The sequence below is a fragment of the Heterocephalus glaber genome, unplaced genomic scaffold (assembly GCF_053883595.1).
Source record: "Heterocephalus glaber isolate CG9 unplaced genomic scaffold, H.glaber_assembly_v1.0 deba00000942, whole genome shotgun sequence".
Lineage (NCBI taxonomy): Eukaryota > Metazoa > Chordata > Mammalia > Rodentia > Bathyergidae > Heterocephalus > Heterocephalus glaber.
This window is the reverse complement of record NW_028258174.1, coordinates 3,991,989-4,017,896: the sequence shown is the minus strand read 5'-3', so window position 1 is coordinate 4,017,896 and position 25,908 is coordinate 3,991,989. Positions and strand designations below refer to the sequence as shown.

General features: G+C 42.7%; 1 protein-coding gene and 1 pseudogene across 2 annotated transcripts; both read left to right on the top strand.

Moving 5' to 3' along the window:
* Window positions 1–18,830, top strand: Zbtb24 (zinc finger and BTB domain containing 24). Of its 2 annotated transcripts, none has more exons than XM_004873972.3 (7): window positions 1–130; window positions 794–1,882; window positions 6,777–6,944; window positions 7,394–7,477; window positions 8,086–8,169; window positions 15,538–15,619; window positions 17,073–18,830. In XM_004873972.3, exons 2-7 carry the CDS (start codon window positions 925–927, stop codon window positions 17,794–17,796), a joined length of 2,100 nt encoding a protein of 699 aa, XP_004874029.1. In that variant the 5' UTR covers window positions 1–130; window positions 794–924; the 3' UTR covers window positions 17,797–18,830. The 2 variants fall into 2 exon arrangements, with proteins under 2 accessions (XP_004874029.1, XP_004874028.1); XM_004873971.4 differs by having other exon boundaries at window positions 17–232.
* On the top strand, window positions 10,279–11,353 carry LOC147828709 (methylosome subunit pICln pseudogene; annotated as a pseudogene).
* Window positions 18,831–25,908: the final 7,078 nt, after the last annotated feature.

Sequence of the window (25,908 nt, the reverse complement as noted above, 5' to 3'; positions counted from 1 at the left end):
CTGGCGTCAGCGCGCCGGGGCTCGCGCCGTCGCGCTTCCGGGTTGGCGGCCGCGGCGGTGGACCCCCAGCGGCGGGGCTAGGCCAGGTTGGGCTTGCCGTTACCGGTAACCCGCCCGGCGCCGCCGAGAGGTAGGTTCGCCGCGAGCCGCCGTCCGTGGGCTTGGCTCTGGTGGCCGCGCCGACCTTTTCCCGGCCGTGCCCTCCCCCGGCGGCCCGCGGATCCAGCCTGAGGTGAGGCCTCCCGCGGGCCACTCCTTGCTTGGGGTGCGGACCGAGGGAATGGAGCTCCCCGGGCTCCTCACCGCGCGCTGCCTGGTGCTCGCCAGGCCCTGCTGCGCCGCCCAGCAGTGCGAGGTTCCACGCGGCTTACGTTATGCTTCCCCAGATTCAGTTTGCGCATATGCATTTTTTTCGCCTTTTAAAATATTTGTTCCTACAGATGAAATAGTTAATAATGTGTGAGATCAAGGCAGTATAGTTATCACTCAATAATTGTGCAGGCCTAAAAGTTAGTGCGGGAAGGGCTTTACAGATGATTTGATCCATTCCTTCGTTTCCAGATGAGAAAGCTGAGAGGTTACATGGATAATGGGAATTAGCCCAGCTGTGTTATGTGCAGTAGGAATGAGAACCCAGAGCTAAGCTTCTAAGTAGACTTTAGAAAATGGTAATATTAAAATTCAGGGAAAAAATTCACTTAGCAATATAAAGGCTATAGCACGTTTCTGTAGGTGGAGGTTAACCTTGTTAAACAGTGCTTAATCCCGTTTATACATTGTCTTCTTATTTCAGATTTAAGCCTTCTTGGCTTGTGAAGAAAATGGCAGAAGTGGGGCCAGGGACATAGCTCATTGGTGCAGCCCCTACCTGGCAAGCATGAGGCCTTGAGTTCAATTCCCGGTACCAAAAAAAGAAAAAAGAAAATGGCAGAAGCACCACCAGAGCTTTCTGAAGGGAAGCTTGTTGTACACTCAGACACTCACAGTGCCACTGTCCTAGCCAGTTTTGAGGATCAAAGAAAGAAAGGTTTTCTCTGTGACATTACTTTAATTGTAGAGAATGTGCATTTCCGGGCTCACAAAGCCTTACTTGCTGCCAGTAGTGAGTATTTCTCCATGATGTTTGCAGAAGAGGGGGAGATTGGACAGTCCATTTATATGCTGGAAGGGATGGTTGCAGATATTTTTGCTATCCTCCTGGAATTTATCTACACGGGTTATCTCCACACTAGTGAGAAAAGCACAGAACAAGTCCTGGCTACTGCTCAATTCTTAAAAGTCTATGACCTGGTAAAGACTTACACAGACTTCCAGAATAATCATAGCTCCCCAAAGCCAGCGACTTTGAGCAGTGCTGGTGCTCCCGTGGTTGTTATTTCTAATAAGAAAAATGATCCTCCAAAGCGCAAACGGGGCAGACCAAGAAAAGTCAATAGTTTGCAAGAAGGAAAATCAGAACTGGCTGCAGAGGAGGAAATACAGCTAAGAGTGAACAATTCAGTTCAGAATAGACAAAACTTCGTGGTTAAAGAAGGAGACAATGGAGTACAGAATGAACAGATTCCCGCAAAAGAAAAGGAAGAATCTGAACCTGCTTGTGAGGCAGGTGGAGTGGAGCAGATGGCAGCTGAAAAAGATGAGAACTGTGATCCCAAGACCCAGGATGGGCAGGACTTCGAGAGTCGGTACAGCAAGCGGAGGATTCGGAGGTCCATCAAACTTAAAGATTACAAACTTCTTGGGGATGACAATGACCAGGGTTCAGCCAAGAGGGTGTGTGGAAAGAGAAAACGCCCCACTGGTCCTGAGGCCCATTGTAAAGACTGTGGCAAAGTTTTTAAGTACAGTCACTTTTTAGCAATCCATCAGAGGAGCCACACGGGTAATTACATTTTCAAAACTTACTGCGCTGCATTTTGGAATTTGAAATGGTAATGATATAGCTCTCGTTACCGCGCAGCCTCTATGTGACAGCCTTTGTACAGATTATTGCATTTAGTTTTTAGGATAGTCTTACAGGGTAGATAGTAGTATCCTTATTGTACAGATAAACTCAGTCCTAGAGAGCTTAAATAACTTGCCCAGGAGTACCCATTCTGTGGTAGAGCTAGGATTTGAACCCAACTGGCCTCATTCCAGATTTGGAGTTGTTGGTTAGCAGCTTTAGCCTTGTCTAGTTATCAATTGTTAGTCCAGTTTACTCTGCTTTCTGATTGTTGAACATTCTTTGTCTTAACCATGGCATTCTTTTGCCCAACGCTCTGGCATAGCTTTATAACCCAGCCCTCTAGCTGCAGATGCTTTTCTCCTTTTTGGACCCCCTGGCACAGCACACTGTCCAGTAGACCCTTTTGTGATGATGGAAATATTCTCTGTTCATATTGTCCAACGCAGTGGCCACTAGCCACATGTGCATTTTGAATGCTTGAATTGTGGCTAGTGTGACTGAGAAACTGAATTTTTAATTTTGTTTTTGTTAATTTAAATTCCAATGACCATGTGCAGCTGGCTGATAGCTAACACTTATTATTGCAGCACTAGCCATGGGGATTTCCACAGAAATCTCTTGAGCCCTCTCTCAAGCATTTAACTCACTCCTCTTTGGGTCAGGTTGTAGTTGCCACTTATATATGCCTCAACTGAACATAAGCTTCCATAGGAGCTGGTACTGTACTGAAGTTTTCTCCTGTCAGCAGCTTGCTGTCATGTGACCCATAGCATCTAGTGCAGTGGTTCTCAGCCTGCGTATTAGAATCACCTGGAAAACTTCTAGAACTTCCTGTGCCCGGCCCCGCACTCAGGCTTCTGATTTAACTGTCTCAAACCTTGGTGTTTAAAAAGGGAAAGTGAATATACATATAGGATGAAAACTCTGAATTCTGGTACTTTGTCACACTTCTCCCACCCTGTCTCTTTCCCCTACCCTAAAAGTCCCTCTTCTTTCAAATCATCTTTTTTCCCCCCCAATTTCCACATACAAGAACAAATGTGATACTTGTCTTTCTGTATCTGGTTTATTGCACTTAACATGATCTCCAGTTTCATTTACTTTTCAGCAAATGACAGGATTTCATTCTTTATGACTGACCAGCATCCCATTGTGTATATGTGCTATACTTTGTTTAAACATTCATCTCTCACCAGGCATGTAGATGGTTCCATGTGTTGTGAATAGCCCCACAATAAACTTGGGTATGCAGCTATCTTTTTTGTACGGTGACTTCATTTCTTTTGAATATAGTACAGTATTCTCAAAAATGGGTAGCTGGATCATATATTCTATTTTTAGGTTTTTGAGAAACCTCTGGCCTGTTCTCCATTACGGCTGTACTAATTTACATTCCCACTGTACATAAGAGTTCCCCTTTCTCTGCATCCTCGCCAGCATTTGTCTTTTCAATTGTAGGCATTCTGAGATGAGTTGATATCTAATTATGGTTCTGATTTGCATTTCCATTTGAATGTCCAGTGTTGGTTGAGATTTTATATAATATATATATATATATATATATATATTTGCCATTTGTATACTTTTTTCTTTTTTCTTTCTTTTTTTTTTTTTTTTTGGTACCAGGGATCAAACTGGACCTTGCGCTTGCAAGGCAGCCGTTGGAACCACTGAGCTAAATCCCTGGCCCACTTTTTTCATATATTTTTTAGAAAATGTCCCATTCATGTCATTTGCAAATTTTTAAATTGAATTATTTTGTGTTGAATTCTTTATATGTTCTGGATATTAATCCTCTGTCAGTGAATAGTTTGCAAAGATTTTTTTTTCCCATTCGTTGGGTTATTTTCTTCACTCTGATGATGGTTTTTGGTTTTTGGTTTGGTTTGGTTTGGTTTGGTTTGGTTTGGTTTTTGCTGTACAGAACCTTTTCAATTTGATCTAATCCCATTTGTCAATTCTTTTGTTTCCTGAGCTACTGGAGTCCTATCTAAGAAATTCTTGCCTGAACTAGTACCTTCAAGTGTTTCCGATATGTTTTCTTCTAATAGTTTCAAAGGTCTTACAGTAAAGTCTTTAACCATTTTGAGTTGTGTAGAGTGAGTTAGGAATCTAGTTTCAGTCTTCTAAATGTGGATGTCTAGTTTTCCCTCTTTGATAAAGAGTCTGTCCTTTCTCCAGTGTATGTTTTTGATATCTTTGTCAAGAATCAGTTAGCTGAAGATGCACGGACTTCTTCCTGGATCCTCTGTTTTGTTCTGTTGGTCTAAATGTCTGAGTTTCTCTCATGACCACACTTTTTATTACTGTGGCTCTGTAGTATGTTTTTAAATTCAGTACTATTGTGCTTCCAGCTTAGGATTGTTTGGGCCATTTGGAGGTTTTTGGGCTTCCATATGAAAGGATTGTTTTTTTCTAGTTCTGTGAAAATTAGTATTGGTATTTTGGTGGGTGTTGCATTGGCTGTATAGATGGCTTTGGGTAGTGTGGCCATTTTACCAATATTAATTCTCTAAATCCATAAACACGGAAGATCATTCTGCCTTCTAGAGTCTTCTTCAATTTCTTTTTTCAGTGTTTGATAATTTTCTTTTCCTTTCTTTGTTTTTGTTTTTGGGTGTTTGTTTCCAGTACTGGAGATTGAACCAGGCATTTTGTGTGCTAGGCAAGCATTCTACCACTGACCCACATCCCCAGTCCAGAGTTTAGTAGTTTTCATTGTAGAGGTCTTTCACATCCTTAGACAGGTTTGTTTCTAGGATTTGGGGGAGGACGGGCTACTCTGAATAGAATTAGTTTCCTGGTTTCTTTCTCACCGAGTTCAATTGATGTATAGAAGTGCTACTTATTTTTATATGTTGATTGATTTTGTGTCCTCCTGCATTACTGAATTAGTTTATTAGTTCTAAAGTCTTTTGGTGGAGTCTTTAGGATTTTCTTTGTATTGAGTCATATTATTTATAAAAAGGAACAGGGCCGGGGATTTAGCTCAGTGGTTCCAACACCTGCCTTGCAAGCGCAAGGTCCAGTTTGATCCCCGGTACCAAAAATAAAAAAAAAACACACACAGGAACAATTTGCCTTCCTTCTTTCCTGTTTGCGTATCTTTTTTCTTTCTTTCTTTTTTTCTCTTGCCTAATTACTCTGGCTAAAATTTCAGATCATCTAGTCCAATTTCTCCCATTTGACCCATATCAGGTACAAATAGGTTAGAACATTGATTAGTTCCAGAAAACTCTCTTGAATTACTTCATAGATGATTTCTTCCCATCTGTTTTCTGTTCTTCCTTTCCAGAACTCCTGCTGTTTGGATGTTGAACCTCGTGGACTCCACTTCCAACTTCCTTATCTTTTCATTCATATTTTCCATTTTGTTTGTTTTCCTTCTGGCACATTCCTGCTGTATCTTTTTGGGGGAGTTTTGTTTTGTTTTGTTTGAGTCAGAGTCTCACTGTGTAATTCAGGCTGTCCTTGAACTCACTGTGAAGCCCAAATTGGCCTCGAGCTCACTGATCCTCCTGCTTCAGTCTCCTGAATGCGCCACCAAGCACAGCTTTCCTGCTTTATCTTTTGGCCCTTAGATTTTCTATTTCTACTCTTTTTTTCCCCTTTACTTTAGAAGCTCATTTTGTTCTCTAAATTATTTTTAAAAATTAGAATATTTTTTGTATTTTTATTGTTTTTTATTTTTATTTTGAGATACAGTCTCAACTAAGTTGCTCAGTTGCCTAGGCTGGCCTCAGACTTGTGATCCTCCTGCCTCAGAGGCATGTGCCACTGTGCTCAGCTATTTTTATTTTATAATGTAATATCTTGTGTGAGAATGTTAATAATAACAATTACTTCATCTTGAGCAGTCTCTTTTCTGCACATTGCTTTTTCTCTTCTTGTTTCTCTTGGCATGTTATTACTACTAAAGATTTTCCTTAAATGCTGATGCCTTTTGTTTTTTGAGACAGAGTCTCGCTGTGTAGTCCAGGCTAGCCTTGAACTCACTGTGTATCCCAGGCTGGCCTTGAACTCATGGTGATCTTGCAGCCTCAGCCTCCAAAATGCTGGGATTACAGGTGTGTGCCAACATGCCTGGCCGAGAATGCTGATCTTTTTTTTTTTTTTGCTGATGATTTTTTTAAATTCATACTTGATTATATGTAAGAGTGTGTCACTGAAAGCTACTGATAGCTCTGAGGATATGAGGAGAGACTATAAAACAGTGGCCTCATTGGAGTTGTGGCTGCACCTCACTTCCTTGCTGATGCCTGTGTGGGCATCTGCAGCTCTCTTACCTCACACCCATTACCTTCCAGGAAATGTGCTTCTACTCTTCTACCTGGTGGCAATAGGCCTGGCTACCAGTGTCTGAGCAGAAGGGAAGATCTCTCATGTAGACTTTGACCATGTCTCCCTGTAATAGGCCAACTCACCTGTGCCTGGCAACCTCAAATCTAGAGACCCTTTCTTTTACCTTCTTTGGAGAATAAGCTCCATCTTCTGTTGGAAGAGGGCCAGGCTCTTGGCTGTGTGGAATAAGGAACTGGTTCTGGAGGTCTTAACTACCTTTGAAACAAAACTGGTCTTTACTTCTCTCCCATATTTTCAGAGGTTGTAGCTGCTGCCAATTCCTTTTGGAGGCTCTGTCTTAGAAATTAGGTTATATCTCATTGTTCCTCACTGCTGGTTTTGAATTAATCTGTTTTAGCTCCCAAATTTTTGTTGCTGATGTTCTGTCCTCCTATTCCTTGACCTTTGGATGTGGGCTCTTTAAAATGAATTCCTTTACTGTTATTTTAGTTTGTGCTTAACCCTGCTTCTGGACCTCTCATTCTAGGGGAACGACCCTTCAAGTGTAATGAGTGTGGAAAAGGCTTTGCCCAAAAGCACTCCTTGCAGGTCCACACCAGGATGCACACAGGCGAGCGGCCGTACACCTGCACCGTGTGTAGCAAGGCTCTGACCACCAAGCACTCGCTGCTGGAGCACATGAGCCTGCACTCAGGTAGCTGGCCTGCACCAGAGGGCCACCTGTCACCACATTCCCACTGCCCAGGGTGGGCATTTCTGGGATCTGAGTGGTGTTTTCTTAGCCTAGTATCATTTTCTACATGGTGTCTTTTGAAAGATAGTTCTAGACCTCTCTTGGAATGCGAGTTCAGTGTGCAAAGGTGCTTTAACTACCAGAATTGAAATTATTTTAATTTGAGTGCCTTTGGAGGAGACTTGAATTCTTCAGTTGTACCCCAGTTTCCACCAGTCCTATTGCTTTCCATACCTTTGCACATTACTGTGTCCGCAGTTGACTGAAGGCTTCCGGGAGTGTAGAAAGTCACTTGTATCCTTTGTAGTGAATAGAAATCTGGGCCCACTGTGTTATTTACCTCTTTAGTGAGTATTCTAGATATCTACAGTTTTATGCATGGTTTAAGTATTTTATTTTTTATTTGGCAGGACAGAAATCTTTTACCTGTGATCAGTGTGGAAAATATTTCAGCCAGAAAAGACAACTAAAGAGCCATTACCGAGTTCATACAGGTACAAGAATCATAAAGTGAGAGAAAATTTGGATTGGTGGAAAAAAATGCAAATATGAATTGTTTTGGAAATATTCGGTTCATATTCTAGAAGATAAATGGATATTTTGGGAAAATATTCTTAAAGTCGTGTAAATTAGGGGTTGTCATGTCTTGTACTACCATGTGACTTCAATTTTTATGCCACTTGCCCAAGAGGGCTTTGTCAGATTGGTTGGTAGTGATGCCTAGACAGAGGCACCATTGCCATGGTGATCAGTCCAGGGTTCAGCGTGGTCAACCGCATGTTCTTTTCTCCTTCCTGCCAAATGAGTAAAGAATGAAAAGAGGTGGGGTGCATCACTTGAGATCAACTAGGCAGTCACACCAGTGCTTCAAGGATAGGGATCCATTTATGACCACTGGGAGGGTCCCAGCTCCCTCAGGGAGGCAGTGAGCTGAAGTACATAAGGGAATAGCAACTGTTACTGAATTGATAAAAGAATTGTGTTGTTGTTAAAGTACCATATTTAAAGTGATTATTTTTCAGGGAAGTGCTTTAACACAAATCACTGAAGAAATGCAGGGAGAGCATATATGCACTGACACTTTTTTTATTGTTGCGACAAGGCCACTCATTACCGGAATGTAACCACTGCCATCGAAAATTCATGGATGTGTCTCAGCTAAAGAAACACCTCCGAACACACACAGGTGATGTGCCATCTATTACCCCTCCTAGCATGCGTGATGTTTGCAGCAAAAGGATGTAAATAGGATTCGAGTTTTATAAGTAGATCATTGGGAAGCCCAAGGGAGAGTGTGGTCAGCACTGTTCTGTGGGGACATCATGTCTCTCTGTAGGCTAGCAAAACAGGGCACTTACTGACCACTGCTCATATATGAAAATTCATTTCATGCTGAAGAATAGTACAACTCTTGAGTCTGGTTCCGTGTTTCACTTTTAATTTACCTCAGCACCGAAGGTGACAAAAGTACTTTGTGTGAAGACACAAAGGCAGCATAGACAGTTGGAATTCCCCATGTTTTTCCCTTAGAACCAGCAACTACCACCTAAACATTACCACCTCCAGAAAAACCAGCCACAAGACTAAAGAAGAGACAGGATTTGTTAGGACATGTTGTATTTTTTCACCAAAGATCAAAAAACTAAAACCATGATCCTCTTGTACGTTTTGGTAAGAGGTGCATGTTATAAGTAAGCATGTTAGATTTTCTAAAAAAAGCTTTCCAATGTAGATTGATCAATGATTTTGTTAAATAGTTTACAAAAGTTTGTCAAAGTGGTTTAGAGTATTTTGGACTTTGTGTTTTAAATGCAGGTTGAATATCTCTAATTCAAAATCCAAAGCGTTTTGAGTGGTGATATGATGCCACAGGTGGAGAATTCCATTCCTGGCCTCATATGGTGCCTCACACTCAAAACTCAGATGTACTAGAAACATTGGGGTAGAAAGCTTCGGGCTATGTGGATGAGGTTTGTATGAATAGAAATGAATTTTGTGCTTAGACTTGGGTCCCATCCCCTAGATGTCTCATGCATATGCAAATATTCCAAAATATTTTTTAAAAATCCAAAACACATAATGGACACTCAGCCTGTACCAGTTTTTCTTAAATTATCTCAGAGGGTATGGATTTTATGAAAAAGTTCTCTCTATACTCTTTCTGTAGACATTCTCGTAATAAGTTCTGTGAAATTTATCCATTGAGTACATGTTTCCTGAGCAGTTAATGGTACCAAGTCCCAAGGACACAATGGTGAATGAGAGGGACAGAGTCCCTGCATTTGAACAGGGAGACAGAATAAGTGAGTGTATAACATGTTAGATGTTGTGAGGGCCATGAAGCATGAAAGGCAGGAAACAGTGCAGGGACTATTCTGGGAGTGACACCGATGTGTGGCATCTTGGACGGAGATCAGAGTATGGTGGGGCACAGCCAGTCACTGTGGATATCCAAGTGAGAGTGTCCAAGGTAGGGGAGCGTTCTGACATGCTAGAGAAGTGCCAGGAGGCAGCCATGGCCAACACAGAGCTGGGAGGAGGAGGAGGTGGTGTAGGTGGACCTCAGGGACAACTGGAGTACATGTCATGCAGGGGTTCTCACTTTTTTTTTCTTTTTGGCTTTTTTGAGACAGGGTCTTGCTGTGTAGTTCAGGCTGGCCTTGAACTCACAGCTATCCTCCTGCCTCAGCCTTCCAAGTGCTGGGATTACAGGTGTGTGCCACCACACCCAGCTCGCTTCTGACTTTCAGACACAAACTGTACCCACAAAACTGGGTTCAACCCTAGAGGTTCTGATTCCATGGCCTGGGCAGAGCCTCACAGTACCCCTCTGTAATTCGCAAATGGATGCAGACTTAAGCACTTGGAGCAACAGTGAGACTCGGGTTTTATTTTGAATGAGATGGCTTCACCAAGAGGAGGGCCATGACTCGACTGTTTTTGTAGGATCACTCCTGCTACCTTGTGGGCTGGGATGGGGCAAAGGTGCAGCAGACACATTAGGAGGCTGTTGCAGTGACAAGGGCTTGCAGTAGTGGTGGCAGATGGGCTAGGTCTGAACAGATTCTGAGGAAAAGTCAGTGTGGTTTGCTCATAATTACATGTGAGGGTGAAGAGGAAGAAGCAACTGGAGGGAAGAAAAACCTGGGAAACAAACTAGGAGTTAGATTTTGGTCACTTGGACTGGGCCTGCTTGGCACCAGGTGCAGATACAGAGTAGTCAGTTGACTACTTGAGTGTGGAGTTTGGGAGATGCTGGGAGAGCTGTAAACATGCACACCTACTCATGTGCTTGTAAATAGTGTGTGAGACCTCGAGGAGCTCCCCAGGGAGATGGTCCACTCATACTGCTTGTCCCCACCTTTCTGAGGTGTGAGGCTCCTTATGGAGTCTGCACGCCATCACTTAAGAATTTCAGGATGGGGGTGATTGCTGTGGCCTCACTCTTTCCGAACCTGTGTTTCAATGCTCCCATCTGCAATGAGCTTCCTCAGAAGTTTTCCTGCCGCCGGGGTCAGCCAAGGGGCTCCGACACCGGCAGCCAGATACCGAGGCTGTGTTGAATGAGAAGAGCCTTGGCACTGGCACCCTTTACATCGCGGAGAGCCGCCTGTCTTGGTTAGATGGTTCCGGATTAGGATTCTCACTGGAATACCCCACCATTAGTTTACATGCTGTTTCCAGGGACCTAAATGCCTATCCACGAGAGCATTTGTATGTTATGGTGAATGCTAAATTTGGAGAAGAAATAAAAGAATCTCTTGATGATGAAGAAGAGGAAGACAGTGATGATGATATTGAACCTATTACTGAATTTAGATTTGTGCCTAGTGATAAATCAGCATTGGAGGCGATGTTCACTACAATGTGTGAATGCCAGGCCTTGCACCCAGATCCTGAGGATGAAGACTCAGATGATTATGATGGAGAAGAATATGATGTGGAAGCGCATGAACAAGGACGGGGGATATCCCACATTTTATACCTATGAAGAAGGATTATCCCATTTAACAGCAGAAGGGCAAGCCACATTGGAGAGACTAGAAGGAATGCTTTCCCAGTCTCTGAGCAGCCAGTATAACATGGCAGGGGTGCGGACAGAAGACTCAATAAGAGATTATGAAGATGGCAAGGAAGTAGATACTATACCAGCAGTTGCAGGACAGTTTGAGGATGCAGATGTTGATCACTGAAAATGATTTATGTTGCTTTAAGGTTCTGCTTGTAACTGTAGGAGAGAACTTGGTGCCTCTTCCCTCTAAAGAGAGGCTGATGAAAGTCTTTTTCCTTCTCCAAAACTCACTTAAACCAGTTCTTCCTCAAGATAAACTATACTGAGACAGCAAGTTGTCACCAGCGGAAGACACTGTGACCTTTATTAACAAAGGTGAATTAGCTTAACCAAGGGGTATTTGTAGTTTATCATTTACCCTAAAACTTTATGTCTAGGTAACCTGCTGACTAGGCCTGTAATTCCTGCCTTTGCTGTATGCATTGTCTATGCTAGCAGGCCAGTGTGGTAGAAATGCACAGGAATTGGGCAAGAAATAGGATAAAGTTAAGATGGGCTGGGGCGGCTAGAGATATCCTTATCCTTATCCCTAAAAGAAAAGGCAGAGGTCTCGGAAGGATCAGTCTCTGTCATTCTCCACAGGGGCAAGAGTCTCACTAATTTGGGGCCCAGATTAATTCACACCCGTCTAGGCGGTCTCTTGGGAAACATCCCAATTGCAAATCCTACCCTACCATAAAAAAGTGCTTCTGGGTAGCTTCCGTCCTTTCCACCCTGTTTTTTCCAGTCTGCTTTGTTATAGCCTCTGAGGTTATATCCTTTGATTTCTGCCTTCTTAGGTTTTCTGTAACAGAACAAGCGAACTGGGATAAGGTCCTTAAAGTACTCCTGATGATAATTGTTTTGTCTTTGTAATAGTTTAACAAATAAATCTAGATTTTCTATTAAAAAAAAAAAAGAATTTCAGGATGGGAACAAAGAGAGGGGATGGGTCTTATTCCCAGAAGGTCTGGGAAAGCATTCAGAGGACAGACCTGATCAGAAGCCAGAACACATGCTAGCTGACACAGGAAGCCAGAAGAGGCGACCCAAACAGGAGCAGGGAGTGTGAAGCTTGAGGGAATGAGGTCTAGTATCCAAGACTGCATTGGGAATTCCATGTAGACAGGTGGCTGGGGGCTTTGAGATGGCAGGGCAGAGCACTGTGAAGGCAGGCCCCACTTTCAGACAAAGAGAAGGAATGTTTTAATTTGTGTCTTGAAAAGGTCTCAGGCCAGCCCCAGGAGGATGAGCAGAGAGGGAAGGACCTGGATGTGCCTGTTAGCAGACCTTTAGGGAAGGGAGATAAAGGCCATCAGGTCAAGAGCGTGGAATGAAGAGATGAATTGAGATTCTTCACCTGGGGGGCAGGAATTGTTGCTGCATACGTGACAAACTTCTAGTATCCCAAATAAGAAAAGGTGTACCCCAGGAAGAAACCTGGCAGAAAACAATAGGAATGGCAGGTAGTCAGCTATAAGACCATGGTAACAGCATTGGTCATTGAAAAGGAGTGTGCATGGTTTTTGTCCATTAGATTTGCAAACACATAAGGAAACGGACATCATTATGTACTGTTGATGGAAATATAATATGGAAACTCTGTGGGAAGAAACTTCGACAGTATTTATCAGGTATCTTTCCGTTTGTAGAAAGATGTTTGCATAAGGCTGTTCATCATAGGTAGGACTGATTATAATGTCACAAGCTTAGAAACAACCTAATGTCCCTCAGTGAGGGATTCAGCTGGTAAGTTTTGGCCAATATACATGATGGAACACAGAAGCAGCCTTTTTTTTGTTGTTTTTTGTTTTTTGTTTTTGTTTTTGTTTTCGTTTTCGTTTTTTGTTTTTGAGATGGGGTCTTACTCTGCATTCCAGGCTGGCCTTTAACTCACTATGTAGCCTAGGCTGGCCTCAAACTCACAGGGATGCTTGTGACAATCCTGCCTCAGCCTCCTAAGTGCTGGGATTACAATCTTATGTCACAGTGCCCGGAAGCACAGCCTTTTAAAATGGTGGTATGGCTTGAGATGATGGCAGCATGCTCTGGTGCTCTCATGTGTGAGCTGCACACTCCCATGTCCACAGGGTACCAACAGATTGGTCTGTAAAGATGTTCATCACCTAAAATGTTAGGTGGTTATCTTAGGAGACTGAGGAACAGTTGATACATTCTTTATGCTTTTCTGTTTCTTAAGGAACATGAGTCATTTTTTAAAGGACAGGGCTGTGCCTTGCAGTGGAGGCAGGGTTCTTTGGCATGAAAGTATATGGAACTGATTAAAACTAGAGGGTCACTGTGGGGCCAGGGCTGAGCGCCATGCCGTTAACCAAGACAGCCACCCCAGGATTAAGCAGATGGAGAACAAATCCTGCCACTTGCTGTGCTGCTAAATAAGCAGACGCATGAGCCTGGATTTTCAAAGCATCTGGTGGGGGGTGGGGGTGGGGGGGGTGGGGGGTGGTCTGAGAAGAGGCCCCAGCACACCGTGAAGCAGGGTAATACTCTGTGGCCACACCCCGGGGGAGCCTCTATCCTTACCTTAATCTATGTGGCCTGCTTCTGTAGCAGACTGCCTGCTGGTCCCTTTGCCACTCTGCTCCTGTCATCTCACCCTTTTGTCCATCTGCCTCCTGCCACCTCCCAGTCTGGGCCTCAGCACCTTGTGTGTCTGTTGCAGGAGCGCTGGCCTCCAGCCCACTGTCCCCTCCATTCCCAGGCTCACTTTCTTGTACTTCTGGAGGCTCATCCTTCAGCTAAAAACCTCAAGGGGTTCTCAGCCTGGCATTTATAGCTCCTGGAGGTGTGGCCTCATCTTTGATTTCTGCCGCTGCTCAGAGCAAATCCCTGCCCCTCCTAGGCTATAGTACATGGACATTTCCTACACAGGCCAAACAGCTTGTGCTGTTTGTAGCAGTCCCCAGTCCAAGTTTCTCTCCAGTCTAGCCCAGTCCTGCCTCTGCACACTTCACTGTCCTACTGCCACTCAGCAGTGTTGCTGTCACTCTTTCAACACTTAGCCGAGGGCAGCCCTACTTATCTCTCAAGTAGCCATACCTCCTTTTTTGAGATACATCGTGCCCTTGTTTTTCTGTTTCTTTTCTCTTTTGTTGACAGTCTATATATATTTCAGAACTTGAATAAATTTAAAGAGGAATGGGTAACTCAGTTGAAGATTGCAGGCGTGTACACGGGGAAGCAAATAAAAAACCAGGGAGTTAGAAGACCTTTGTCAGTACTGTAGTTTGAATATGTCCCCCTAATCCATGTGCTAGAAATTTCAGGGGCTGGGGAATGTATCTTAATGGTAGGCAGCTTGCCTAGTATCCGTGAGACCCGGGGTTCACTCCCCAGTGCTGCAAAAAAATGAGAAAAGAAACCAGAAACTTCACAGCTAATTAGTCTGGGCATGGTGATGCACAACTGTAATCTCAGCACACAGGAGGCTGAGGTGTAAGGATCACCTGGAGTTTGAGGCCACCCTGGGCTACTTAGCAGGATCCTGTCTCAGAAAAATAAGAAACAACAGCTGATGAAACTGTTGAGGGGTGGGCCCCTCCTCATGAGTGGGATGACGGTATCCCTGGAATGGATTCCTGATGGGGGAAGTGACAGCCTCACTGGAAACGCAGCAGGTGAGCAGAGACTGGGAGACAAGGCAAGTGAGTCCCCTGGGAGACACCTTGTGATGGGGCCAGGAAGTTGGGGTGGGGAGCATGAGCCTCTGTGATCCCTTGTAGGCCTAGAGTTTTGACTGTAGTCAGGGGCTGAGGAGCCATCAGCGTTTAAAGCCAGTGTGAAGTGATCCGACCATATCAGGACACTTCCGATTGCCACACTGACAGTGCATGGCAGAGAAGCTGCCCTTTGGGGAGCTGCCAGTGTCCAGGAGGGAAGGTGGTGGTGTAAACCAGGAGAATGGGCAGCAAGAAGTGGTAGATATATTCAGATTCTGAATATATTTGGAAGATAAATGTGAGAAGTACATAAATCTCCCTGGTGCACACGAGTCCTTTTGAAGGTCAAGTGAGCCACCTAACCAGGTGGTACGGCAGAAGCACAGAAGTCACTGTCATACCAAAGCGTGGAAGATGCGGGAGTAAATATATTGACTTCCTTTTGTTTCCCTCATATAGATGCTACCTTCTTATAAGAGTTTAAGGGAGGCCAGGCATGGTGATGCATGCTTATAATCTAAGCACTGTGGGAGGCTGAGGCCTTAGGATGGATCACAAGTTCAAGCCACCCTAAGCAATTTAATGACTTACTTAGTAAGGCCTTGTCTCCAAAAAAAATGATGAAGATGTAGATCAGTGCAAAGGCCCTGGTTCAATCCCCAGTCCCAGACAGAGACAGACTGTCAGTTGAAGGGAGAGACCCACACCTGCTTCTCTGTCTCTGGGCTCCTCATGATGCTCCTTAGCCTTGGGGTAGTGCAGGGCAGCTGCCTGGTTTGTTTGTTTCCAAATGTATATTTCTAAATGTGTTCCCTTTTTTTAGGTGAAAAGCCATTTACTTGTGAAATTTGTGGCAAATCTTTCACAGCAAAGAGTTCTCTTCAGACCCACATCAGAATTCATCGGTAAAGTTTTGCAGATATTTCAATGTTTTAGAGGCTGCGTTTAACTCTGGGTGTTCCATGGGGTGACATGTTACCTATATACTCTTCACCTAAATTATTACTGTGGTATTTTTCTATGTAGTTTGTTATCTTGTTTTATTTTTTCTATAATAAAATTCCTTACACAAAATTAACAACTGATTCTGGCCAGTAAGAATGTACATTGTTGATTTCATTTATTGAATTTTTATTTTGTGTTGGGAGCTGGCCCAAAGCTTAAACTGTCAATCAAAAATAACCATTAAGGTATGCTGGCACATGCCAATAATTCCAACAGTTGGGAGGCTGGAGACTGAGCTGGGAGGATCACTAGTTTGAGGCTAGACTGGGCTATATATTGAGCTTGAGGCCAGCTTGGACTATATAGGGAGACCCAATAAAAGGCATTAAATTTAATTTTCTCTGAATGAATGTTTTGTCCACAAAATTATTCCCAGGTTGGATTTAGGTGTATTTCTAACAACTTCACAAATTTTTAATATTTATATTAATTATATATATTTATTTGGCCATTAGAGTCTAAAAATTGGCTGTAAAAACTAAAACAAAACTGGGCTGGGGATGTAGCTCAGTGGCACTGTGCCTGCCTCAGAAGTGCAAGGTCCTGAGTTCGATTCCTGGTACCAAAAAAAAAAAAACCTAAAAAGAACTACATATGTAGTGTATAAATATTTACTTTCTTATCTGAAATATATTCTATGAATCATAAAATTTTATCACATCTAGCCCAACCCCAACTGTTGTCCTTCCTCAAATACCACTCTACCCTTTGTTATATTTTATTTTTTAACCAGCCCCCCTTGTTTTTTTTGGTACTGGGAATTGAACTTGGGACCTTGCACTTGTGGGGCAGGCAGCAGAACCATTTATTAACCCTTTTTTTTTTTTTTTTTTTAAGATTAGAAACTGAAGCCCATAGAAGTGTGACTCAATGTAAGTCCTTAAGTTAGTACGGGAACCCATGACTATGACTCACAGTCTAGTCTAATTTGTGTTTAGCAGTTCCTCTATTTTTGATTGCTCCTCCCAGATAAACAGGAAGTGATAAATAGGTATTTTGGGGGGGTTGTTTTGTTTTTTTATTTTAAGAGTAGGAAAAAATTATTGGGATAAAGAAAGCTTCTGCCTAAGAGAGACAGAAGGGGGACCAGAAAGTGGGTTGTCCCTCTGGGTTCTTTTTTGGTTATTTTTGCAGTACTGGGAATTGAACCCAGGGCCTTTGTGGTGAGCTACATCCCAAGCCCCCTTTCTTTTTTTTGTTTTGAGATAGATAGGGTCTTGCTACATTACCAGGTTGTTCAGATTGTGCCTAAACTTTTGATCCTCCTGCCTTAGCCTCCCAGAGTACTAGGATTATAGGCATGCACCAGCATATCTGGCTTCTGCATTTAAAATAAAACGTATTTTCTTGTAGAGGAGAAAAGCCATACTCCTGCAGCATATGTGGCAAGTCCTTTTCTGACTCCAGTGCCAAGAGGAGACACTGCATTCTCCACACCGGCAAAAAGCCTTTCTCCTGCTCAGAGTGTAACTTACAGTTTGCTCGCTTAGACAACTTGAAGGCTCACCTGAAAATCCACAGCAAAGAGAAGCACACACCAGAAGCCAGCAGCATTTCCAGCAGTAGTAATGCCGAAGAGATCAGGAATATTCTTCAGCTACAACCCTACCAGCTCTCTGCCTCAGGAGAGCAGGAGATTCAGCTTCTCGTGACCGATTCTGTACACAACATCAATTTTATGCCAGGTCCTAGCCAGGGCATCAGCATTGTGGCCTCTGAGAGCTCCCAGAACATGACCGAAGACCAGGCTGCTAATCTCACTCTGCTCACACAGCAGCCAGAGCAACTGCAGAATTTAATTCTTTCAGCTCAGCAGGAGCAAACCGAACACATTGAGAGCCTCAACATGATCGAAAGCCAGATGGAACCTTCCCAGACGGAGCCAGTACATGTAATCACGCTATCCAAGGAAACTCTGGAGCATCTTCATGCCCATCAAGAGCAAACCCGGGGGCTCCACTTAGCAGCAAGTACTTCAGACCCTGCCCAGCACCTGGAGCTGACGCAGGAGCCTGAGGTGCCACCACCTGCTCACCATGGGCCCCAGCCCCCACCACTTGGCCAGGAGCAGAGCTGACCTGAGCGAGTGTTGACTGCTCCCCGGGCCCTGCCCATAAACCAGCTCTAACCAGGTGGGAAAGGTGCCCTGTCTGAGATGCCGGATTACAGATCTCTGGAGAGATGTGCTGGCCAGAAGATAGATATAACTCGCTATATCTGGGCGAGGGCATGTGTGTCTGAGCTATAGTAATGATTTGTATTTAGCACTTCAGTATCAATGAATGCTTTTCATTTTCATCTACCATGTCTCTTAAAGACTGGGGCAGTTTTTCTTTGGGGTCACTGATTTAGAGTTTTCTGTAAGTATTTAATGTTCGCAGCCATATGTGTGGTCTTGCAGACCTAGGTATATTTTTTATTTTTGGGAGGCAGAGGAAGTCATATAGGTTGTTTTGGATAGAGTTCCCCTTCTTTCTTTCTCTGAAGCAGCACAATTGCCAGTGCAGACAAGTCAGAGCTGAGTTTAGGAAATGTGTCCATTAAATAACTTCCAGTCCCCTAGGACAGAGCAACTTGACATTTAATCTTTGTGGGGCACCATAGAGTAATTGTGTCACACTGAAGGCAGATTCAAACTCATTAAAACTATATTTGTAATTCAATAATTATATACCAGGAAAACCAAAAGTATACTTTTTTTTAAAAAATTATGAATTCAAGTTTCCTGTAAAACCCTTTATCTATTTTAATAGCAAGCTGTTAAATTTTTAATTATTAAAATATGAAATTGGATCAAAACATTTATTCCAAATGAACTGTGAATTTTGTCAAAAATGATATTTGAATTTCATGATGAAGTTAAAGGCTTCTTAATTATCCTGGGACATAAAACTATTCAATGTAATTTAAGTGTTTAATATACTCTACCGAATTCTAATTGATCTCTGAAGATACTGATCTGTTTGTGTGTGTCTTGGGTCTGATAACTTTCTGGATGTGGAAACTTACAATCTATTTTTATTTCAGGTTGCCAAATCCTATAAAAATGGATCCATCATTTTTAAAAGTAAATATCTTTTTTTAACATTAAAAATAATTTTAAGCCTCAGAGACTTAGTGGCCAGCATGTGTCTATAACCATGCAATTTTTAAAATAATTCTCAAAATATTATATTTGGGTTAGGTTGCCCAGTACACTGTATTTAATTGAATTTTGACCATTTTTCTCTTCTAAACTGGTAGGGGACTTTTGAGAAAAGAAGGTCCCCAGTATATGAAAGTTAACACGGGTGCTGAAAGTAGGTTTAAAATTAATAGAATCTTGGGCCAGGGATTTAGCTCAGTGGTTTCACTGCCTGCTGCGTAAGCGCAAGGACCCGAGTTTGACCCCCAGTACCAAAAAAAAACAAAACAAAAATTAATAGAATCTGGGACCAGGGATTTAGCTCAGTGGTGCTGTGCCTGTTTCGCAAGCACAAGGTCCTGAGTTCGATCCCCGGTACCAGAAAAAAGAAAAAATTAATAGAATCTTCACATCCGTTGTTTTCTTGTTTTAGGCATCTTTTTATTTCCACCTGAATAAGATGAAAATATTTTTGTATTTGAATATTGCGTATTTTCCCAGTTACATTTTATTATATGTAATTCACAAAATTTCTAAAATAATATATGTCTTATATACATCAACCAAAGAAATATTAAATCAGGCCTGACTGGAACAAAGGTGTAATTTTTACAAATACTGTTATACCTCAGTATTATTCAGGTTCTTGATTTAGTTATTTAAGCTATTGAACTTTAGAACTAAAGTTTTTACCAGCTTTTCAAAGCTTCCTGATCCACATTTTCTTCAGGACATACATCTTATTAGAATAAGTGAATTTTTACTCACTTTAGATAGTTAGGTGCTTATCCAGAAAGCATGGTGATAGGGCTGTTTATTTTGGTGCTGGAGATTGAGCCTAAGACTTTGCGAATGTTAAGCATGAGCTGTACTGCTGAGCTGCACCTCCCATCCCATAAAGTGTTATTTTTTTCTTTCCTTCCTTTCTTTCCCATTTTCTTTCTTCTTTTCTTCTTCTTCTTTTTTTTTTTTGGTTTGTTTGTTTGAGAGAGGGACTCACTATTCGAGGCTGGCCTTGAACTCGCTACATAGCCCAGGCTGGCCTCAAAACATGCTGCAATCCTCCTGCCTCGGCCTCCCGAGTGCTGGGATTACAGGTTTACGCCACCACACCTACCTCTTTCTGTCTCTTGACAGTTGTCTATCTGTATTGTCCAAGCTGATGTCTAACCCCTGGCCTCAAGTGATTGTTGTGCATCAGCCTCTAGTGGCTAGGATTGTAGGCATGTGCCACCGTACCTGACCTACGAGGCTGTTTGTAAGACAAGATTAAGCAGAATTATAAAAGCCTCCCGCTGAACGAAGAGAAATATAACATGAGTCACATTGCTAATTTTAATTTCCTAGTAGCTACATTTAAAAATGCAGAAAGAGGAGGGCCAGGGATTTAGCTCAGTGGTTTTGCCGCCTGCTACACAAGCACAAGGACCCGAGTTTGATCCCTGGTACCAAAAAAAAATGCAGAAAGAGGTAGGTGAAATTAATTTTAAGTTTATTTAATCTACTACAGTACTTCCCAAATATTTCAACATGTAATACAAATGCATTACTGATATTTTACGTCTTCTTTTTCATATGATGTCCTCAAAATCGGGTGTATATTTTACACTAGTTGCACATCTTAAATTTATATGCTAATGTTCATCTGTATTTAGATTTCGTACAATTTACAGTTGAAAATGTAGATTTATGTAGCATACTTTTTTAACAAGTAAAACATGAATCAGTTTCTCAGGGCCCAGGGATTTAGCTCAGTGGTGGCACTGTGCCTGTCTCTCAAGTGAAAGGTCCTGAGTTCGATCCCTGGTACAAAAGAAAAAAAGAATCAGGGCTAGGGGTTTAGCTCAGTCTCATAGCACCTGCCTGGCAAGTGTGAGGTCCTGAGTCTGATCCCCGGTACCCCCCCAAAAAATCAGTTTTTCATATTTAAGTTAATTAAAGGTGAAATCCAGTTGCTGAGTTGCACTGCCCACGTCACAAGTGTGAGTGGTGCAGGCAGCCAAGTGCTCCCTCGGGACAGCACAAGCCCTGTATCTCGTGTGGGCTCCGGTACAGCCATAACCGGCTGATCAGACCAGTCATCGGAGCAAAGCAAGCAATAGCTTTGCATTCTAGCCTCCCTTTGTGCCCCTTGAATGAAGTCACTTCCATAAAGTTCAGTGACTTCTATTTCTGTAGGAAATGTACATAAAAATGCTTTTCTTTAGGTTCTTGAATAATCTTTTGGTTAGTGCAATGCTTCACAATTCATTTTGTACAATTTACAGAATGAATTTAAAAATTTACAGTTTACAGTCTTAAAAATTCTTTTAACAAGCACAGAAATACGAAGTATTTTGTAGGAAATACAGCATGTTTTTGAGCTACCTAGATTCAAATTGCTTTGAAGGTGGATGTTTGGTCTTTTAGCAACTTGGCCCTGGAAAGGCTCAAGCTCCATCATGAAACACATTATTCACATGCTTGCCCAGGGTTTCTTGAAAGTACTCTTTTTTTTCATCAACGCTGTACTTTATCCATTTGGTTTTTGTGTTGTGAGCAACAGGTTCATTGATGGTGAGGAATAAAGGGAGGTTCTTATAGCTGCTTACATTCTGGTTTTCATAAATTAGAGTATGATGTTGCTACACATGGACTTTTTTTTTTTTTTTTTTAGTACTGGGGATCAAACTTAGGATCTTGCACTTGTGAGACAGACACAGTGCCAGTGAGCTAAATCCCCTGGCCTTTTTTTTTTTTTTTTTTTTTCATGAAATGAGGTCTTGTTAAGTTTCCCAGGCTAGTTTCAGATTTTCAGCCCTCCTACCTCAGCCTCCTCCTGAGCATCTGGGGTTATAGGCATGCACCACCAAGCCTGCTCACATGGAGTCTTTAGGCCAGCAGTGAAGCTGTGTGTTAGGTCTGTATTCTTAGTGCTTCTTAGACCTTCCCCGTCAGGTGTGTCACACGGAGAGCAAGATCTTTTAAGGTACCCTGTAGCCAGGAAACTCCAGTCTCCTCTGGCTGTGATGTATTAGTAATTTATGCGGCCATAATGAGTAGCACAGACGAGTCAGTTTAAACAGATTTCTTATTCTGAAGGTTAGAAATCTGAGAGCAGAGTGGCAGCAGGGCTGGGTTTTCCTGTGGCCTCTGCTGGGCTTAGAGCCCACTTGCTGTCTTCTTCCTGTGCATGCACACTCTTCTGGCCTGTCTGTGGCCTCATTTTGTAAGGAGGGCCCATCCTAATGACTTTATTTGTAACTTAATTACCTCTTTAAAGGCCCTGTCTCCAAATACAGCCCCATGCTGAGGTATGAGGATTAGGGCTTCAACATGAATAGGGAGGGAGGATGATTCAGCCCAGAACAGTCAGCATCTGGAGTAAGGAGGGGAGCCTGGGCCAGGACACAACTGTAACTCGTTGAAGTAGGTCTTCATTTTCCTGACATTCCTGTGAAGTAGGTGCCATTATGATCATTATCCCATTTTACAGATGAGAACATTGAGGCCCAAAGAGATGAGGCCTGTTGCTGAAGGTCACATGATGAGTGGCAGAGCCAGAACTGGGGCACAAGCCTGGTTGAGCTCACTGCTGCTTCTAGCAGATGGCTTGAGGCTAGAGCATCTGTGTCTGAAATGTCAGCATGCAGTCAAAGTCTTAACATAAAACAGATGAATGTTACAGTTTCCAGAAATGGGTCATGACTGCTACTGATTGACTTCAAGCATAATCAAACTTTACTGAATGAATAAAAGTTACTACTAAGGTGAAAGTGACTTAGCTGAGCTTGTCTAAGTGAGTCCTTTTTTCTAGGGCTCAGTAAAACAAATTTTTTTTTCAGTACTGGGGATCAAAACTCAGAACCTTGTGCTTGCCTGGCAGGTGCAGTGCCACTGGGCTACATCCCCAACCCAGTAAAACAAAATTTTAAGCTTAGGGCAGATTTGTTTTGTAAGTATTAACATAAAGTTTTTGTTTGTTTTGTGAGACAAGGTCTCATCTTTTAGCTGGGTTGGGCTCAAATTTGAGATCCTCCTGCCTCAGCCTCCAGTGGACTGGGGTCACAGACATGTGCCACCATGCCCAGCTTATGATAAATTTTTTTTTCTGGCTTTTTGAGATGGTCTTACTATGTAGTTCAGGCTGGCCTTGAGTCACTTGTTGCTCAGGCTGGCCTCAAACTCATGGCAATCCTGCCTCAGCCTCCCGAGTGCTGGAATTACAGGTGTGTGCTACTGTGCCCCGGCACTTTATGATAAATTTTTATCTGTTTCCAAATTTAGGCCTAGATTCTTATAAACGAAAAGAAAACCCTTTGTCTTTCGTAAATAGGAATTATTTATGAAATAAATACAATTTGGGGAGGTGTGACCCATAAAACATTTCCCTTGCCTGCCTTTTGTACATGACATGTATCAGGAGTGACCTCTAAATGAAGCCAGGATGTCATTGTGAGTTTTATCCTGCCTTATACACAAGTAAGTAGCAAAGACTTTAGTTGACTGTACTATATGTGTCATTCTCACTTGAAATGTACCACTTTAGGAGAGTGTATCTATCACATATAAATCTCAGTTGTGTTTTCAACATAAAATGTGGGAACTTTAGGTAACAGCAAGGAATCTTAACTTTTAAAAAAATGAGTCTGAGAAGTGGTGCTATTTTCAACGTGAAGTATGGAAAGGAAAAAATTTGAACGGATATCTAAGGGAAATTGCTGAGTTCTGAAACATGACTTTTTTTTTGTTTTTGAGATAGGGTTTCACTATGTAATTCAGGCTGACCTCAGACTCACAGCAATCCTCCTTCCTCAGCCTCCCAAGTGCTGGGATTACAGGTGTGCACTACCCACCTTTAAATTCTTAATATCCATAATATATCACCCTAAACATGAATTTGAAGATGATTTTCCAAAAGACTAGTTGGGCTCTTAGTTCTAGTTCACTCCTAACTTTTATCTTATTAAATGCAAAGTTATACTGAAGCTCCCTTAGGCTAATTAGATTTAAAAACAAAATAGTGTTTAAAAGATTTTTATTAGTACATTCATCATGGGGAGTTGGTACATGCATATGACACATAATTCTTTTTAAATCCCCTTCTCAAAATTGCATTTTAAAAATCCACGTCAGATAACTTTTGTTAGGTTTAAGTTGCTGTTGGACAAATTCTTCCTAATCTTAATATTCATAATGAAGTATGAGAAAGTAAACTCGCCAGGGATTTAGCTCAGTGGTGCTGCCGCCCTCTGCAAGCGCAAAGACTCGAGTTTGAGCCCCAGTACCAAAAAAAACCCAAACAAAACAACAAAAAAGTAAACTGACCTAAGCCTCTGAGAGTTTAACCTGTGCAGCCTCTCAGGGTAGACTTCCCTGGTGTATGTAGGCTTGGAGGCTTTGAGGTCATGCTTTGACTTTGGAAAATGCATTAAGTAAAAAGCAGCAACTGAGGGATGAGATTGGAGGAGAGAATAAGAGAATGAAGGGCTAAAATGTGTGTATGATTCATCTAATCTAAACCCAGAGAGAAAGCGGGAGTCATTCTTGACAGGCTGACATCATGCCCCACCAAAAACCCATCACCAAGTTCAGATACCTTTTGAAGCCACCCCTTTCTCCCACCCATGGTGGACACTGTGCATCTTGCCTGGATCCCTGCCTGTTCTATCTAGTCCAGCCCCCTCACCCCTTTCTCCACTGGAGGTGAGATCTGTCCATTGGCGCTCACCACTGTCCCCTTAGCAATAAACAGGATGGCTCGATAGATGAGCGGATTTGCATCATTTACCAAAGCGCACACATGGGATCACGTGGCTGCTCTGCGGTTCCAAACTGCACAAAGTCCCCAGCCCTGCTTCCTCCTGGGTTCCTCTTCCCCATTCTCATTCTGGCCACTCTGGCTTCCTGACTTTTGCCCAGTAGACACACCCAGCTACTTCTTGCCTGCGGGCTTTGGGGCAGGTGTTTCTCAGCTTTGAAAATTCTCTGCCCTGACTCAGGACTGCTCATCTAGAATTAGGGGAGTCCCTCTCTGAGCCTTTAATCTTAAGCAAGCCACCCTGTCATAATCCTCCAAGCACTCTCTACACCTCTGTAGAAAGTTGGCTCAGGTTGTAGTTACATGTACATCAGGAGCTGCATCTCCCTGGGCCATTCTGTCCTAGACCAGAACCATGGTTCATTGTCTGAAGGCACTTATGTGCTGGTGCAAGGCCATACTGGCAGCTTAAACACTATCATCTGCAATGTTAGGAATCTAGTTTCTGGCTCCAGGGCCAGGAGATGAAATGCTATATAAGGATGGCAGTCCAGAAAGATAGATGACATAGGACAGAGCAAAAGCAATACTGTCTCAGGTTTTTAACATGGGCCACTGGTGTGATTATTTGCAAAAAAAAAATTAGAACAGGATGCTTTTAAAGCTGACTTTTAACTTACCTGATCCAATATGAACTGGCAGGTGTAACTGTGCCAGTATTTTTAGTACTATATAAAAGCATGCAAGGTGGACCATGACTCGAGACTCTACAGAGAGAAATGCCTAAGACTTAGTGTGAAGCCAAGCTGGAATCCAACAAGACCTTCTGGATTCCAGCCCCAAGTGTCCCCTACAGCTTTATGCTCTGGGGTAAGTCTTCAATTAGCATAAGCAAAAACTCCACTCCAAGTTAGCAGGATTTCTAGCACTGATGAACACGTTACTCTTCTGTGATCTTATTAGAGTCAAATTTTACATTCATTGTTGAGAGCCACATAACCCCATTTGGTTGCAACTGAACGTCAGGCTAGACAGACCCTGTTTGCCTTTACAAACAATTGAGTTGGAGAAGCTAGCTGCTATCTGCTAGTGCAGGGAAATGAGTTAATTTTAAAAGCCGGGTAAACCATTTATAGTGGACTTCACAGAGTTTTTACACTATGTATTCAAACATGGGTGTGTCTGATATTTGGTAAATTAATTTCAAGCCAGATGATGTGTCACACTGGTGTAGAACGGGCCCAGCTCTACACCAGTGAGGCTGCCCTAGTTTCCTGAGTGTGGCCCAATGAGTCGCCTGGCCTTTTCTTGTAGAGAGCTAGCAT

Bases quoted from the DNA above. Each gene is read 5' to 3' on its own strand.
- Zbtb24 (XM_004873972.3), top strand. From the start codon at position 925: ATGGCAGAAGCACCACCAGAGCTTTCTGAAGGGAAGCTTGTTGTACAC. The intron at 8,170-15,537 runs GTGATGTGCCAT...CCCTTTTTTTAG, and splicing joins ACACCTCCGAACACACACAG to GTGAAAAGCCATTTACTTGT. The intron at 15,620-17,072 runs GTAAAGTTTTGC...ATTTTCTTGTAG, and splicing joins ACCCACATCAGAATTCATCG to AGGAGAAAAGCCATACTCCT.